The sequence below is a fragment of the Mytilus edulis genome, chromosome 14, assembly GCF_963676685.1.
Source record: "Mytilus edulis chromosome 14, xbMytEdul2.2, whole genome shotgun sequence".
Classification (NCBI taxonomy): Eukaryota; Metazoa; Mollusca; class Bivalvia; order Mytilida; family Mytilidae; genus Mytilus; species Mytilus edulis.
Window position 1 is genome coordinate 1,457,107 of NC_092357.1, and position 16,907 is coordinate 1,474,013.

The window sequence follows — 16,907 nt, forward strand, 5'->3', positions numbered from 1 at the left end:
GCAATTTTTTAGGATAAATCGCGATTATCATGGAATCCAGCACGGTGACCTATATTTTTTATTTGAGATTTGGAGAAAGCATGACAAAATGCAGTTTATGCAGAAAAATAATAAAAATGACATTTTTCAGAAACAGTTTTTTTTTTTCCATTTTTTTAGGTTTAGAAAAATACCACTTTGAGCATCTGGTCCGCAATGTCAAGCAAGACTTGAATAATTTTATAGTTATTCGTGTAGTGATTTTTTTTCTTTATTGCCATTTATCACAGCTTCAGATTGAACCCGATCTTAATAATTTACGACGAAGAATATCTGCTCCAAAAATTTTATAACATTGCCTAATTTTTTTACAAAATTGCACAAATCCCCAATTTTCAGCCTCAATTTTCTCGAAAACAAGCACGGTGACCTATGTTTTATTTTGTGTTTTATTTTATAACTCGCCAAGGCCTACAACATATTTCAAAATTATAAAAATGACATTATATCGAGAAACTGTATCGGATGCCCTTAACGTCACGAATTCCTTTTGTCCCCTGAACGGAAAGACTTCTTTTGACACCTGACTGCAAGTCTACCTTTTGAAACCTAACGGTTAGGCTTTAAGTTACGGAATTTGAAGAGACTGTCATCAAAGTGAGAGGGTTAGCGCTATAAAACAAGGTTTAATCCACCATTTTCTACATTTGAAAATGCCTGTACCAAGTCAGGAATATGACAGTTCTTGTCAATTCTTTTTTGATGTGTTTTGTTATTTGATTTTGCCATGTTATTATGGACTTTCCGAATCGATTTTCCTCTAAGTTCAGTATTTTTGTGATTTGACTTTTTACAAGCTAATGATAAAACAAAACGATGATCATAATGCACTATAGGATACTTTGTTCATTTTTGTTAAGATGTAAGCTTAAAGTAATTTCATGGATTAGTCTGTATCTTTTCTTATATTACATTTTTCTATAGACCTTGACATATCATATTTTAAAATTATAAAATTTTGTTTCATTTCCTGCAGTGCCGTGCATCGAACCGTTATACAGCTTGAAGACTATGAAATGGTAAGGACGCCGTACGGAGGAAGACTTACATGGAAATTGTTGGGAGGAAATTCTCTTGTTTGTCATCTGAAAGACAAAACAAAAATACGACATAAAAAACGATGGAGTCAGGTAACTTGTAAAACATTTGGTCACATTGCTGCAAAGAATATTTTGTAGAAGAGCTTAGGGAGCTACCATTTGATTTTATGGGGGGGGGGGGGGGGGGGGTGGTCTAGGATGAAATTTGAAAAAAATAGGCAGGACAGGAGTCTTGAGTAAAAAAAAAGGCAGGATGAGAAACTTGTTAAAAAAAAAGGCAGGATGACAATTTGTGTAAAAAAAGTCAGGATAAACTAGTAAAAAAAAAGGCAGGACCGAAAAAAGTAAAAAATAAAAAGGCAGGACAGAGATAACAACTACATGATATTATATTGTTATGGACGACCTGTTACTTGTTTTCATTGAATATAAATTTAAATTGACAGGAGCAATAGTTCATAATTATAGAGAGACCTATTTAATACCAATTGTTAAAATGTCCACATGATGTATAACTCTTTGGAACAAATTTATCAACATCGCAGAGATAGACCCTTACAACAAATCATATATCAGGGATAACATTATATAAAGATATGGTAAAAATCGCAACTATAATGGCAATAAGAGATAACAAAAATAAGTGGCATTGAATATGCGACGAGCGCATTTCGTGATATCGATCGTAAATGTTCAAGAGAAACAAAAACAAAAACACACACACATTTTAAAGCAGTTTTTATTCTCTGATGTTCAGAAAAGAGAATTTCTGTTCATGAAAAATCACAAATAATAATATACATAGTTTCGAATGGCTTGCAATAAGATGTACCCCTTTGCACTTCATAGTTCAATTATGTGACTTCAGCACAGTGATTTTTGTAGTATTCCCATATTTAGTCTTTGCTCTTGCAATTTTGTCTTAGCTATGTTTTTCTGAGCTTTACTTGTAATTTACTATTTTAAAGGTGATGTATATGTACTACTTCCTCAGTCATCGGCTTCCCAATAAAATCGACAGAATTGTTGATAATTCTTACAACACGTTCTTACTGGCACTAGATGGCGATGTAGATTTTCAACCGGAAGCGGTTATGCATCTTGTCCGTCGAATGAAAAAGAATCCAATGGTTGGCGCTGCATGTGGAAGAATTCATCCTATTGGCCACGGTTAGATTTATAATTTATATACAGTAGATTAATGTACGTTTTTGTGGATACCGATTTTTGTGGATCAAGGAAAACGTTTGTGGATATTTGATTCGTGTTTATACCAAGTCTTTATACACACGTTTAAGAAATGTTTACTTTAATGAATATTTAAATTCATGGTTTACGTATACCCACAAATTTCACCATGTAAATTCATAGGTACATGTATCTACGAATAATAAAGAATCCACATTATTCAAATTTCCTGAATGTATATGCAAATTACATTTTGAATACTTTATCCTAACATAAGTTCCCCGTGTATATTACATTACACAGTTCTCAGTGTCAATTCATTTTTTTTTTATTTACAATACTTTTTAGATAAGAACATGCTATCCCTACTTATACATCATTTGAATGTATACTGTTAGAATATTTATCATCATATTTTATTTTTCTCCAACGTAGGTCCTCTTGTGTGGTATCAAAAGTTTGAGTATGCAGTTAGCCACTGGCTTCAAAAGGCCACAGTCATCATATTCTATTTTTCTCCATCGTAGGTCCACTTGTGTGGTATCAAAAGTTTGAGTATGCAGTTAGCCACTGGCTTCAAAAGGCCACAGTCATCATATTTTATTTTTCTCCAACGTAGGTCCGCTTGTGTGGTATCAAAAGTTTGAGTATGCAGTTAGCCACTGGCTTCAAAAGGCCACAGTCATCATATTTTATTTTTCTCCAACGTAGGTCCGCTTGTGTGGTATCAAAAGTTTGAGTATGCAGTTAGCCACTGGCTTCAAAAGGCCACAGTCATCATATTTTATTTTTCTGCAATGTAGGTCCACTTGTGTGGTATCAAAAGTTTGAGTATGCAGTTAGCCACTGGCTTCAAAAGGCCACAGTCATCATATTTTATTTTTCTCCATCGTAGGTCCACTTGTGTGGTATCAAAAGTTTGAGTATGCAGTTAGCCACTGGCTTCAAAAGGCCACAGTCATCATATTTTATTTTTCTCCATCGTAGGTCCACTTGTGTGGTATCAAAAGTTTGAGTATGCAGTTAGCCACTGGCTTCAAAAGGCCACAGTCATCATATTTTATTTTTCTCCAACGTAGGTCCACTTGTGTGGTATCAAAAGTTTGAGTATGCAGTTAGCCAATGGCTTCAAAAGGCCACAGTCATCATATTTTATTTTTCTCCATCGTAGGTCCACTTGTGTGGTATCAAAAGTTTGAGTATGCAGTTAGCCACTGGCTTCAAAAGGCCACAGTCATCATATTTTATTTTTCTCCATCGTAGGTCCACTTGTGTGGTATCAAAAGTTTGAGTATGCAGTTAGCCACTGGCTTCAAAAGGCCACAGTCATCATATTTTATTTTTCTCCAACGTAGGTCCACTTGTGTGGTATCAAAAGTTTGAGTATGCAGTTAGCCAATGGCTTCAAAAGGCCACAGTCATCATATTTTATTTTTCTCCATCGTAGGTCCACTTGTGTGGTATCAAAAGTTTGAGTATGCAGTTAGCCACTGGCTTCAAAAGGCCACAGTCATCATATTTTATTTTTCTCCAACGTAGGTCCACTTGTGTGGTATCAAAAGTTTGAGTATGCAGTTAGCCACTGGCTTCAAAAGGCCACAGTCATCATATTTTATTTTTCTCCAACGTAGGTCCACTTGTTTGGTATCAAAAGTTTGAGTATGCAGTTAGCCACTGGCTTCAAAAGGCCACAGTCATCATATTTTATTTTTCTCCATCGTAGGTCCACTTGTGTGGTATCAAAAGTTTGAGTATGCAGTTAGCCACTGGCTTCAAAAGGCCACAGTCATCATATTTTATTTTTCTCCAACGTAGGTCCACTTGTGTGGTATCAAAAGTTTGAGTATGCAGTTAGCCACTGGCTTCAAAAGGCCACAGTCATCATATTTTATTTTTCTCCATCGTAGGTCCACTTGTGTGGTATCAAAAGTTTGAGTATGCAGTTAGCCACTGGCTTCAAAAGGCCACAGTCATCATATTTTATTTTTCTCCAACGTAGGTCCACTTGTTTGGTATCAAAAGTTTGAGTATGCAGTTAGCCACTGGCTTCAAAAGGCCACAGTCATCATATTTTATTTTTCTCCAACGTAGGTCCACTTGTGTGGTATCAAAAGTTTGAGTATGCAGTTAGCCACTGGCTTCAAAAGGCCACAGTCATCATATTTTATTTTTCTCCAACGTAGGTCCACTTGTTTGGTATCAAAAGTTTGAGTATGCAGTTAGCCACTGGCTTCAAAAGGCCACAGTCATCATATTTTATTTTTCTCCAACGTAGGTCCACTTGTGTGGTATCAAAAGTTTGAGTATGCAGTTAGCCACTGGCTTCAAAAGGCCACAGTCATCATATTTTATTTTTCTCCAACGTAGGTCCACTTGTGTGGTATCAAAAGTTTGAGTATGCAGTTAGCCACTGGCTTCAAAAGGCCACAGTCATCATATTTTATTTTTCTCCAACGTAGGTCCACTTGTGTGGTATCAAAAGTTTGAGTATGCAGTGAGCCACTGGCTTCAAAAGGCCACAGAACATGTTATTGGCTGTGTACTATGTAGTCCTGGATGCTTCAGTTTGTTCAGAGGCTCTGCAGTCATGGACGTCTTGAGAACGTATACAACTGAACCATCTGAAGCTAGGCATTTTATACAGTACGATCAAGGTACGGTTACATTAACTCTATAAGAAAGATTAAATGAAGCAGGAAGATATTAATAAATGCTTAGCAGTTTAAAGACTTTCTGTTTTGAATCTTCCTTGGAGTTCAGTATTTTTGTGATTTTACGTTTTTCCAACTATAAGGTATAAAACAAACGCAACATAACCTGACAAAATGGCGGACTTTGTTCTGTCCTCCTTCTTTAAATTCTGGTAAAGTTTACTATCTGTATTTCTAAACCTAAAGTAATTTTTTTTCAAGAAATGAATTTCAATTTAAAAATCAAAACGTGTTAAAAAATCATTTTCAGGTGAAGACCGATGGCTGTGCACATTACTATTAAAACAAGGACACCGTGTTGAATACTGTGCTGAAAGTGATGCACTGACCTATGCTCCGGAAGGATTCAATGAGTTTTATAACCAACGTCGGCGCTGGACTCCGTCAACAATGGCCAACATCTTAGATTTGTTAACAGATTGTCGCGCTACTGTGACACAGAATCAAAGTATCTCAACCCTTTATATGGCCTACCAGCTGTTTCTATTTATATCATCATTGCTTACCCCCGGAACTATTTTTTTGATGATCGTGGGCGCCATTATAGTAGGGTTTCCGTCTGTTCCACCATGGTTGTCATTGACTTTGAACCTTATTCCTGTTGGATTGTTTATGTTGTCTTGTATATTCACAAAATCAGAAACACAAGTAAGTTTATGCATAAATTTAAAAGACTTTTTGTTTTTGTCGTGTATTTTCAAGACCAAACATGTTAATTATAACTTATGATTATATAATCAAATTTTTGTTTAAGATGTCCTTTTGATCTTCCTACTGCAGACGTGAATTTCGTATATAATTACGAAAAAGAAGGATGATGTGCAAAGAAGAGCCAGTCATTATGGAACGCACGATTATAGATTAATACATATAGGCACTTTCACTTTATTATATTTCTTTAAAACAACATTATTTTAGTTGTTATGTTAGGTATGGTTTGCATTCGATTTTGGTGCAGTTTAGTTCACCTTGAGCATTCAAACACATTTGTGTTTACTGTAAGTGGCCTTTTTGCTTGGTAAAGGATAAACAAACTACAGAAGTAAGAGTTAAGGTTTTTGTTTCATTTCTTACCACTAATAAATCGTTTTTGAACCGGAACAGTAATTTTGATCTGAACATGTGACAAAAGACAGAACAGAATGATAAATAAGGAGCTATGTCCGATCTTTCAGTACTTTTCGAACACCCATTGCTGTTAATCCATACTGCTTAGACACTTTACTTGCATTAAAAAAAACATCAGTGCGTTCTTTCTTCAAATTATTCAGTAGATGTTTATCAGTGCAAAACAACGACATATGATAATGAACTGTCTACAATCTACTAACAGTACTGGATTATCTATTCTCACAATGTCTTAACAGTACAGAATTAACAATAGGAAAATATCTGAAGATTGAACGTGTTTATGGTCAGACTTTTAGATAAAAAATGCTGTTAAAGATTAAATCAGACTTGTTTTTACCCAATCTGTTCTAAATGAATCATTAGAGTTAACGTAGTTTAGAGTTCCTTGGCAATAAGAATTGGGTGCCTTATAGCCTTGTTTACATCCATTTTCCGTGTGAATCAATGGGACCTGTCTTAACTTTAGGGTTTCCATGTTTTGATGAGCTAACTAATCTGATTATTTTATTCTTTTATTATTGAATCATTGAATCATGCTCCTATTCAGAGGATCTTCTAGAGAGACTCTACATATGTTCCTTACGGTTTGTGTGGCAAGACCAATACATAAATTCAGTGGAGATAAATAAAGTCAATTATTGATTTATAGAAAACTATAAGAGGAAAACAATGTAACAACAAAAACATTAAAGTTAACTGCAAAAACAAACACCAACAAACATAGAAACGAATTATTTGATAAAATTGTCAAACATTTTTACACAAATCAAACAAAATCCTATGCACATCGATCTGTGTCCACACTTATATTGAGATAAACATATCATTTTCAGTTACTGTTTGCTGGGATTTTGTCAGCGATCTACTCCATTGTAATGTTGCTGGTATTGGTAGGTATCATCAAAGAAGCGACAGAAGAAGAATTCTGTTCTGTCACTACAGTTTTCTTATGCTTCGTGGCAGGAGTATTTATCATCTCGGCAGTTTTACACCCAAAGGTATTATCATCTTAAACATTACATGATCTTTAGAACACATTGGTAAAAATAAAGATGCAACAATAGAAAAAAACTATCTTAAAAACTTGTAACCTGACATTCAGACCAAAGATCAAACATTGAAGCAATGAAGAAAAATAATGTAGATCAATTTAAATCCATTACGGGTAGACTTTACATAGATAAATTAAGTCGTATAAGAAAAGCAATATGAGTATGTTAAATTTGATGTATGCCTTTTTGTGCTTCTTCGTTACATTTGTTGTTTTTATAGTGATATTAAGATGATAACACAATATTGACTGCTGTACCCCTATTTTTGACATTTTTACTCTTTGAGTATGTTTGTTTTGTTCATGCATCGTTGACAATGTAATGGAATTTGATGCGACTGTCATACAAGTGAGAGGTTTAGCTAGCTATAAAACCAGGTTCAATCCACCATTTTCTACATTAGAAAATGCCTGTACCAAGTCAGGAATATGACAGTTGTTATCCATTCGTTTGATGTGTTTGGACTTTTGATTTTGCCTTTTGCCTTTTGATTTTTGATTTTCCTTTTTGAATTTTCCTCGGAGTTCAGTATTTTTGTGTTTTTACTTTTTAAAACAAAATGAACACCAATGAAAAATAGTTGATACAAGTATTTAAACTTCATAGTTAAAACATACATAGCTTTTTGATCATTCGGTTAGACCTATGCCATACTTATATTAATTACAATCCAGACTAGTAGAACATAAATTTACTATGTTCCTTCTTCATATATTACACTTCGTTTGATTAGATATGTTGTTACATTTTGTTTTAGGAAGCATTGTGTGGCATCTATAAAGCCTCATCTCAAGTAATGCTTTATAATTTCTAGTATTGGTTTTTTTTCAGGAATTCTCGTGCATCATGCATGGAATTTTATATTTTGTTTCGATTCCATCAATGTCTATGTTGTTAGTTCTATATTCCCTTGGCAACCTACACGTGGTTTCTTGGGGGACAAGAGAGGTTAAACAGCCAGTGACACAAGAAAATAAAGCGTCGAACCAAATAAAAGACACAGAATCAGGATACACACTGTCTCTTGGGAAAATATTTAGGTATGATAAGATCTGCATTATACGGAGTCATAGACATAGGCATTTGTCATGAAGACTGGTCAGTTTCACGACATTGTAAGATTTAAAACATGTTTAACACGTCAATGGCCATGGTACCTTTTCGCGAAAACAAGAGATGTTGTATCCTATATAAGTGTTGTTCTAGTACCAACTGTTTCTACTTTTTCAGTATGACGATGTTTATATTGTTTAGCTACCATGGTCTATTTATCATTTATTTTTGAATATATGATTTATTTTAAACGTTATATCAACAGTTGCATCTTGATATTATTATTTATTTGGCTATACTTTTTGGACCTTTTGGATTATAGCTCTTCATCTTTTATATAAGCTTTGGATTTCAAATATTTTGGCCACGAGCATCACTGAAGAGACATGTATTGTCGAAATGCGCATCTGGTGCAAGAAAATTGATACCGTTAATTTTATTAAAATATCTCAATTTACAAAATATTTGGTTTAGGATTTGAACGAAGAAGACAAATAGATATAATATACTATTCCAAATTCGCTGTTTTGACACTTGTCTTTCTTTCACCATTTTGTAAATGGTATATTGTCCTGTTTTTTTCATTGAAAAACTCTGTTTGATTTACCTTAACATTATTAAATTCGAAACGATTGAACGATTGAATGTATATATTGGTGGCGTGCGGGCATTGTCATCTGGAGAGAGTGTGAGTTGTTCTCAAGCGTACGATAGTTTAGGGCATTATGTTATTTTGGTCTGCGCGTCCGTTCGCTCGTTTGTCCGTCCGTCTGTCCTGCTCCAGGTTAATATTTTAGGTCATGGTAGTTTTAAATGACGTTAAAGTCCAATCAACTTGAAAATTAGTACACATGTTCTTTATGATATGATCTAATTTTAATGAAAATTAAGAGTTTGAATCCCAATCTCACGATCCAATGAACATTGAAAATGATAGTGCGAGTTTGTCATCCGTGTACTATGGACATATTCTTGTTGTACAAATGTGTGTGTCGCATCAACATCCCCATTTATTCATTTTATTAAACCATAACGAAGAATGAAATGTTTTTTTCAGGTGTATTTGTTGTCCTACTGGAGGATTACAAAAACAGGACAGTGTGTACCAGACAATACTAGACAGAATAAAGTCGCTTGAACATGAAATCAAAAGGAATTCAGCTAATGAACATAAGCTGCAATCAAATATTGAAAAAGACGGTATTTTTATTCATAATTTATGAATTTAACGTTTTGATCGAAATGAGAAAGAAGATAAAAGGAGGGGAAACCAAACAAATCAATAACATCTTGAACTATTAAAGTAAAACATATCATAAAAAACCACACACCCAAACGGTCCTAAAAATACCAATCAAACAAACGAAAGTCGACAAAACACATCACAGATAAAGTGCTTTCTTTATTCCAGCTACTTGATATACTCCCACAAAATAAGGGAATAGATTAGTGTAAAGTCCATACGCTACTTTAAATATTTTCAAAACGGAAAAATGTGAATCAGCAAAAAATACAGTAATGGGTTTGTGTTCTCAAATATCTACACGTAGTTCAATTCTTCAACCAACTTATGTAAAGGAGAAAAAATATGCTGAGTAATAATCACTTAACCTACAAGCACATATTTTGGTTTTGTTACCACTCTAGGCAAAATGCACGTTAATTGCGTTGTTTTCTTATAAGGGCTATACCCATAACATCTTAAAGCATAAATGAAGATAATAATAAATAAAAAAGGAAAGAGATCGATCAAAAGTAGTCTCGTAAATGTGGTCTGGTCGAAATATGAGTTTCATCAAGCTAAAAAACATTATTACACAAATCTTTTTACCAATCAAAATACCTCATTCATGTTGAATGTCAACTTTTTCTATAAAACCTTCCCTTTACAGTAGTAAATGCCACACACTTAGAGGAAACGAAAGTAGCTATCACTGACGTCAGTATAACAATTCATAGTGACAAAACCCAGACTGTAAATTTCAAGACCGCGAAGACATTAACCAAAGTAGAAGAAAAGTTTTGGGAACAGCTAATTGAAAAGTATTTAAAACCACTAGAGAAGAATGATGTAAAGGAGAAGATGATAAAAGAGGAACTTATAGCACTCCGAAACAAATGTTGCTTGTTTTTCTTTCTAATTAACACCTTTTTGGTTACTTTGATTTATGCTTTGACACAGACGTCCGCATATAGTGATACTTTATCAATTAAGATCGAATGTATGTCAATTGAACCGATATCTGTGACTTTCACCATTGTCTTTGGAATTCTTCTGTGTGTTCAATTCATTTGTATGCTATTCCATCGGATGTCGACATTGATTCATATTACCGCGACTACATCTATTAAAGAAAAACCTGATGAGGCAGCAAATCTGCTTCTAGCGATTCAAGTTTTGCAAAGATCAGGTTCAGTAGATAGCAGAATATCCTCCAGGACAGAAGACTATCAATATGTATTCGAAGAAAAGAAAAAGAAGGAAATACAACGTATGATCACAAAGGAGAGGCACAATAAAGGGAGATTACTCGATCAAGTAGTCAGAGAACGTTTAGAGGCTATTCCAGTTTACGATGAGATTGATGGTCCAAACAATAAAATTAAACAAAATGACGACAATCTTCGACAGTTTGGTCATTTAACAAGAAAGGAAAGAGAAGCTATGAGGACATTTCTCAATGGGAAACAGAAAAATCTCTTGAAAAAGAAACTGGAGAAGAATGTTACTTTAAATGAGAATACAACTCAGCTTTAATTATCATGCATAATGAAAATATATTCAAATGAGTTGTAATTGATTCTATTCATAAAAGTGCACTTTATTTCATATATTAAAATGATATGTTATCGTTTTTCACATGTAACATGTTTTCCTTAATACCATTATACCATTAACGGTATCAATTTCACTGCATCAGACCAGATTCTGCACTGATACTCGATACAAAACTAAATAAACTCATCACAGATACCAGGACTAAATTTTGTATATACCCCAGACGCGCGTTTCGTCTACAAAAGACTCATCAGTGACGCTCGAATCCAAAACAGTTTAAAAGGCCAAATAAAGTACGAAGTTGAAGAGCATTGAGGACCAGATTTCTAAAAGTTTTGCCAAATCCAGCTAAGGTAATCTATGCCTGAGGTAGAAAAGCCTTAGTATTTCAAAAATTCTAAATTTTGTAAACAGTTAATTTATAAATATAACCATATCAATGATAATTCATGTCAACACAAAAAATGCTGACTACTGGGCTGATTAAGTCCTTAATCTCAACCGAAAAGTTAAAAAAAAAAAAAAGTAAAGCTAGGCCCGGAGGAGAAGTCAGACATATGTCAGAGTGAGATGGCTTCCTTTATTTAATTAGTTATCAAAGGTATTATAATTTAGTACGCCAGACGCGCGTTTCGTTTTAAGACCCATCAGAGACGCTCATATCAAAATACATGTAGTTATAAAGCCAAACAAGTAAAAATTGAAGAGCATTGAAGATCCAAAGTTTCAAGAAGATGTGCCAAATAAGGCTAAGGTAAAACATTCTAAAAATTTCGAAACTTTATCACAGCAAATTATCAAAAAATATTCCTATGAACATATGTATGTTTAATACATGATATTCCCGGGCTTGGATTTCCTATCATGATTTCCTTGATAGAGAATTGCTGTTCACAAGGAAGCTTTTAAACCAAGAGTTCCAAATTGTGAAGTTGCAATCATCCCTTCATATATTTTACGGACGCCATTACGAGTTGGTTGACCGTTACGGAATTACCGTTTCACGGATGATATCGGATATGTTCCTTATATCGTAACTACAATACCCTCTTTTTTCATGAATGTGACCTAGGAAATTAGACTATTTACCGATTTTGTACTAACATAAGCAACACGACGGGTGCCACATGTTGAGCAGGATCTTCTAACCCTTCCGGATCACCTGAGATCGCCCCCAGTTTTTTTGTGGGGTTCGTGTTGCTTAGTCTTTAGTTTTCTATGTTGTGTTTCCTGAACTATTATTTGTCTGTTTGTTTTTTAATTTTTAGCCATGACGTTGTCAGTTTATTTTCGATCTATGAGTTTGACTGTCCCTCTGGTATCATCCGTCCCTCTTTTAATGGTGAAATTAGATGAACATAGCTGATGGCAATAAGAAACTGAAAAAATTAGTGTCTGAAGGCTGGATTTTTTAAACATTGTATTTTGACGTCTTTCTAGCTTTGTGATTCCACGTACAGTTACATTACTTTTAAAGCATTCATTTGAAGAGACTATACCACACATTCGTATTTTTATAAACAACTGTATACAAAACAAAACACAGAAAACTTTAAACTGTCTTTTTAACTGAGCAATACGAATCAAATTGAATTCAAGGGTTGAACTCATTAGCTTCGGAAGGTTCCACAGATATTGCTCCACTATATATAGCTAGTGAAATCGTTTGTGTGCTTACTTAGCAAACAAGCTTTTTGATAGCACTTACTTATAATAACTTTTTAAACAAAAACATTAAAAATGCAGCCAATTTTCAACAATTTATTCTATGAATGTCTCTACTATTTTTGCATCCACAGTGACTGAACCAGAGGATGAACATGACTGCAAGTTGGACAGAGTAATGACCCTCGGAATGAACGAGGGTTGGTTGAATGTTGAAAATATTCCACAATTGTCTACATAAGATAATGCATGTACAAAGTCGAGAATAGTCGTGCACAATTAAAGACGATTCAAGGATGCCATAATCAAATTGACTCTATCATATTTTTGTTTAATGAAATAATATTTTAAGACATATTATAAAAGGTCCTATCAAGTTCTTGCACGATGAAAGAAGATTTAATGATGACATTCTATCAAATTCTTTTACAATGAAAGCAGATGGCACCCGTCGTGTTGCTTATGTAATTACAAATCCGGTCAATAGTATAATTCGGTAGGTCACATTCGTGAAAAGGGAAGGGGAATGTAGTTACGACATAAGGAACATGTCCGATATCATTTGTGAATCTTCCATAACTGTCAACCAACTCATGATGGTGTCCGTCAAATTATCGAAGGGATGAGTTCAACTCCACCATTTATATTTAAAAGCTTCCTTGTGAGCAGCAATCCCATCTTGAATTTTTTTTTAAGTCAAGTGATGAGGCCGACTTAACTGAATCTGTAGTATTTTTTATCTCAATTTCGATGGGACAGATTCGTTCAAGATAGTCACCGAACTTTGAATTATTTATTGAGGGAATATCATCTATATAGCGGTAAGTAAAGTTAAAGGATATTGCTAACTTTTTTCATATGTTTATACTTCTAGTATTCAAAATATTTCTTTGAAATGCCAGTACAATGAGGAAAAACTCACTATGACACATTCAAAATAATTAAAACCGTATAAAAGGATATGTCGCTTTTATATGAAATATTCAAAATATCTTTATTAAAGTATTATTCAATGATTGTAAATTCAAAATGATATTATCAAAATAATTCCTTAAAATTCTTGTAAAATTATCTTAATGATGTTTTGTATCATGGATGAAGATTCAATAATAACATATTCAAAATGAATCTATCAAATTCTTGTGCAATATATGACGATTCTATGATGGCATATTTACACAACTCTTTGCAATTCTTATACATTTAATGCAAGTTATATATAATGAAATATTCAAAAGTAAAATAACAAAACTCCGATCTTCATGGAAAATTCAAAACGGAATGGCAAAATCAAATGCCTAAACACATCAAACGAATGAATAACAACTGCAATATTCCTGACTTAGTACAGGCATTCTCTTATGTAGAACATTCTCTTATGTAGAATGATTCTAATAGCATCATGTACAATGCATACAGATTCTTCAATCAATATAAATATACAGACCATCAATACATGGGAATTCTTTTGTATTGTATAGCATCAAGACATTATATTACCTGTTACAAATTAATAGTTGTAAGTCAATGTTTCATCGATTTTGTCATTTTCAAAGCAAGAAAATGATTTATAAAGATATGTTTTAATGCTTCATGTATTTAAAAGGATATATGACTATCGAATTGTATGGATTGAACATTATTTCTTATTTCTAATAAAAAGAATTCAAGAAAAAGTGTATTACGGATTAAATATCGCTTCCAACACAAATTAAAGGTAGGAGAATAACTTTTGTCTCGAAAAGAAGTCTTTTTTTATTCTGTCATATGTGTTAAAATGGTTATGAATGCAATTGCTTATTCCCATGTAATTCTATCTTAATAAAATATCTCAATGTAGGGTAGGTGGTACAATATTTCAAAGCAGACTGTGTACGACAAATGTGTTCGAATGCTATTAGTAATAAAAGCAATCACTTATTTCCATGTTATTCTTTATTTGTAAAATATTAGAAATCAACACATTCCATAGTACTTTGTAATATGTCTCAGCGCAGCAGCAAAAAAAATAATAGCATAGTGTAATAAAAGGGTACTAAAATGTAATTTATAGTTGTTCTAGGATCCGATGTGAATGTATTTTGTAAATGTTTACCTCTTTTTTCACATGTGTATGAGACAGTGTTTCTACTTAAAAATATTAGTATTTCATTATTATCATTTCCCTTCATTTCTATGCTTTTTGCACATTTATTGATTGGATTGCGACAAAATATTACTCATCTCTAGAGTAACCTTTGTTCTCAGTAAGGGAGCTACCATTTGATTTTTATGGGGGGGCTAGGATGAAAAATTTTGTCCTGCATTTTTTTAGCTGTAATCTCTGTCCTGCCATTTTATTTTTCACTCTAATCGGTCCTGCCCTTTTTTTTTAAGTTTATCCTGACAAAATGGTGGGTTGAACCTGGTTTTGTGGCATGCCAAACCTCGCACTTTAATGGAAATGTTAAATATAACATTGAAATGACAACATAATATTACAGGACTACAATACAAATAAATAGGAGAACGTATTAGACAAAGAAACACACGATTAATGGATAACAAAAGGCATTAGGTTTAAAATTCAATACGCCAAAAATGCGCCTCGTCCAGTGACGCCCAGATATAAAAGATCGAAAGTGAAAAAAAGTACAAAGTTGTACAGCACTGAAGATCAAGAGTTGAAAAAGGTTGTGTCAAATACGGCTATGTTTTTATGCTTGGGATAAGAACATCCTTATTATTTTGAACAATTTATGCTATTGCAAAACAGTAAATTTTTTATCAAATGAATATAAAAGATATACATAATGAAACTGAAGTATTAACTAATTACAAACACGAATACATAATGCAAAGACCAACACAGAATAGACACACCCGACTCAGTCCAGGCCTCAATGGTATATTGTCATATGAGCTATAATAATTTCATAGTACAGATGTAACGCTATTGTGTGACGGGGTCTGATGTATGTCAATGCCTGATCAACACACCACGAAAAAAGCAACCAATAGAAGTCATCATGGCGACTTCTATTTTAACAATTTAAATAGGTGACCAATCGTAGTGTACATTCAGATTGCTTAGTGCATTGAATTCGAGGAAAAGAGAGTTTGTTAATCTATTCTAATATTACCTATAAAAACTTCGTAGTTCGGATGTCACGATATGGTGTATTCTTCGATAGGATGTTTGTTGATCTATTGTCATATAAACTACATAGTACTGAAATAACGATATTGTATTATCCCTTTTGATATTTGATTCCTAGATCATAATTCTGAATCCTGATCGATCTCTATAGTGATATTATATACAGAATAAAGACACACCATTGATTTTCCATAATTGATCACATTTCCTTTTTTAGAAATTATTGTCAGGCTTTGCTAAAAGAATAAAAGAATATCTGCTTTAGAATACTTTTGTTACCGCACAGTGACATTACCAGAGAATTTATTGCAATCTAGGATATTTCTGTGTCGGCTATTTTCGTTTCTAAGACTTTTTTTTGTGTCTGCATTTGTACATGTACCTGTCTTTCTGTGTGAAGTTTTTTGTGAGTGATTGGAGTCATTGCCATAAAATCAGGATTTTTTTTTACCCTATTTTGTGTTTTGAGCAAAGACTAAGGACGATACAGAGACACTAGATGATGAGCATTACAGCAAAAGGTATATTTTTGCCCAAATTCTATTCTCGTCTACAATGTTGAAGGGTGTCCTTTGTTTTTCTTTTTCTTTAAAATGTAACTGTGATTCTTTAAAAGGGTTAGATTAAATATAAATAAGTCTAGCGATATAAATACATCGTATAATCGATATCGGCCACATAAAAATCCTATATTTTGGTTTAGATCATTTTTAAAAGAATGTGTCCCTCGTACACGGATACCCAAATTGCACTATCATTTTCTAAAGTCAGTGAACTGTAAAATTGGGGTCAAAACTTTATATTTGGCATTACAATTAGAAAGATCATACCAAATGGAACATGTGTACTAAGTGTCAAGTTGATTGATCTTCAACTTTATCAAAATAAACCATGACCATAAACTTTAACATGAAGTGGGACAGACGGAAGGACGAACTGCGGACGCACACATCGAAAAAAACTATACCCACCATAAATCGGGCATATAAATCTATTTTGGCTGCTTGTTATAAAACAACTGTCACTATCATACATATCTAAACAAAACAGTTTAAATGGACGATAATAACAAAAATATTATTTTCAAGATATCTTTTTATTATTGGCTTG

At 33.4% G+C, this 16,907-nt stretch overlaps 1 protein-coding gene across 2 annotated transcripts in view; it reads left to right on the forward strand.

The window, feature by feature from the left end:
• LOC139503862 (chitin synthase chs-2-like) overlaps window positions 1-11,065 on the forward strand; it is a 55,072-nt gene extending 44,007 nt beyond the window's left edge. For both annotated transcript variants that reach the window (XM_071293818.1, XM_071293817.1), the window contains exons 9-16: window positions 1,016-1,169; window positions 2,048-2,249; window positions 4,727-4,921; window positions 5,229-5,626; window positions 6,943-7,107; window positions 7,993-8,201; window positions 9,272-9,414; window positions 10,107-11,065. In XM_071293818.1, coding sequence (XP_071149919.1) covers window positions 1,016-1,169; window positions 2,048-2,249; window positions 4,727-4,921; window positions 5,229-5,626; window positions 6,943-7,107; window positions 7,993-8,201; window positions 9,272-9,414; window positions 10,107-10,972 — 2,332 coding nt within the window. In that variant the 3' untranslated portion in view covers window positions 10,973-11,065. The remainder of the gene's footprint in view (window positions 1-1,015; window positions 1,170-2,047; window positions 2,250-4,726; window positions 4,922-5,228; window positions 5,627-6,942; window positions 7,108-7,992; window positions 8,202-9,271; window positions 9,415-10,106) is intronic.
• The last annotated feature ends 5,842 nt before the right edge of the window (window positions 11,066-16,907 follow it).